A 1,939-nucleotide genomic window follows, 5' to 3' on the forward strand; every position below is an offset into this window, starting at 1 on the left:
TGAGCTCTTTTGGGGACTGACTGCTCTAGGCTTAGCTTAAGGGTGGGTCTTAGTCTGGATCCGGGCTGGCTCTCAGCTTATTTTGAGACCCTTCTTGGACCCTGCACCACGGTGAACTAGTTTAGGAGAACTTGCCGGGTGAAGGGCTCAGGGATGCAGTTGCTGTTGGGAGGGCGTAGGTGCCCTGTGGGCTGGGCGAGCTGATCTTCTCTGCAGCTGATGCCTTCAGCGCTCCAAAGCGGAAGAATCCAGCTTCTGGACGGGTGTTTCTTTCCCCTTCTGTCGCTGGCCTCAATGTCTTTCAGCAACTGATCCGTTACAGCTATTCCCACGGCAGAGCTGTTTTAAATGGTTCAAGGTTATTTTCTCAGCAAGTTTTCCACTCCTATTCTGTCAAGTGCGTGGAAACCTCACCGCCTGTAACGAGCTCGAGCCGTTCACAAATCGATGGGAATTCAGCTGCCCGGATACAGGCGTGGCAAAAGTCACCATAAAATCCTCAGAAACGCAGGAGTTGTAACTGAAACTCGGTGCGTTTAATATTGTTGGCATCAAAACTGCTTCCAGACAGTGACAATTTTATGGTTTTGCATTAAATCACCGTCCAAAGTTTGAGCTCACACTCCCCCGTGCACTGTCCCCGCCACAGGTTGTGTGCAGCGCTGCAAATGTTGTCAGGTCAATATCGAGGAAGGGCTGGGGAAATCCTGGTGGACTTTGAGGAAGACTTGTTTTCTGATCGTGGAGCATAATTGGTTTGAGACCTTCATCATCTTCATGATCCTGCTGAGCAGTGGAGCTCTGGTGAGTGGAGCACAGAAATCTGGGTAGCCCGGTGCTGTGAGGGGACCTGTATGGGAAACATAATCCCCCTCCTCATCTCGGTATCGTTTGAGTAAGCTCCTGGGTAAGGACAGAGAGCTATGGAATAAACCCGTGTGGTGACTCGAGCACCTGGTTGTTTCCCAGGCTTTTGAGGACATTTACATAGAACAGAGGAAAACCATCCGGACCATCCTGGAGTACGCGGACAAGGTCTTCACGTACATTTTCATCCTGGAGATGCTGCTGAAGTGGTGTGCGTACGGCTTCGTCAAGTTCTTCACCAACGCCTGGTGCTGGCTGGATTTCCTCATCGTGGCTGTATGTATCCTCTCCCCTCCTCCTTACTTCTGCTTGGGAAAAATGTCAGTGAGAAGAATGCTGGGGTGATGCTTTCTCTGGAGGGGTCCTGAGTTGTGTGTTTAATGAGGGTTCACTCCCAGGTATCTGTAGGATTCCCAAACAAGGATGAAACCCTTGAGCCTTGGCGTGTTGCTGGTGTTTCCTGTGTGACCGTGGAATTCCTGCCCAGCAGAGACAAAGGAGGGTTTTCCGGCCCGCGGCTCCTTTGCTCCACTGCAAATGCTGGTTTGAAGAGGCCAGCCCACACGTTGAGCTGCTGAAGGGTGTTAACAGTGGGAGAACCTGTGCAGACCAGGTGCTCCTTGGTGTCACCCTCTTTGTTAACATTATTAATGACGGGGGGGTGATGAGACAGGCAAAATCTTCCCATCCCACCACCTAACGAGGTCTGGTGTTCAGAACACTGACACCCGGCTGCTCTGAAAGCTGGTTGTGCAAACTGAAGTTCAGCGGCATCGTTCTGTTAAAGAGCTCCGACGCCCCGGAGGAGGAACAGAGGACTGTCCCAGGCGGCTGCCGAGATGAACAGGGCAGACGGCCGGTCTGGGCAGCTCAGCCCGTGATTGCCCTGCGCTCCCCGCCAGAACATCTTGGTAGGGAGAATAGATTTGAGAATTCAAAGACAGCAGGCATAGAGAGATGTTTTAGCAATAAATCTGGCTCTGAAGCACAGCAAAAGCATTGAAAATAAATGGAATTTATGCTGTCAAAAGCAGCAGAAAATGGTGGAATTCAGTAGGGCTGAAAGCCCAAA

The 1,939-nt window shown here is 51.3% G+C and overlaps 1 protein-coding gene across 1 annotated transcript in view; it reads left to right on the forward strand.

The window, feature by feature from the left end:
* LOC104501683 (sodium channel protein type 8 subunit alpha-like) overlaps positions 1-1,313 on the forward strand; it is a 20,615-nt gene extending 19,302 nt beyond the window's left edge. Inside the window, exons 18-19 of the mRNA XM_010145533.1 lie at positions 650-804; positions 970-1,313. Coding sequence (XP_010143835.1) covers positions 650-804; positions 970-1,212 — 398 coding nt within the window. The 3' untranslated portion in view covers positions 1,213-1,313. The remainder of the gene's footprint in view (positions 1-649; positions 805-969) is intronic.
* The last annotated feature ends 626 nt before the right edge of the window (positions 1,314-1,939 follow it).

This window comes from Buceros rhinoceros, unplaced genomic scaffold, assembly GCF_000710305.1.
Source record: "Buceros rhinoceros silvestris isolate BGI_N320 unplaced genomic scaffold, ASM71030v1 scaffold32441, whole genome shotgun sequence".
NCBI classification, from domain to species: domain Eukaryota; kingdom Metazoa; phylum Chordata; class Aves; order Bucerotiformes; family Bucerotidae; genus Buceros; species Buceros rhinoceros.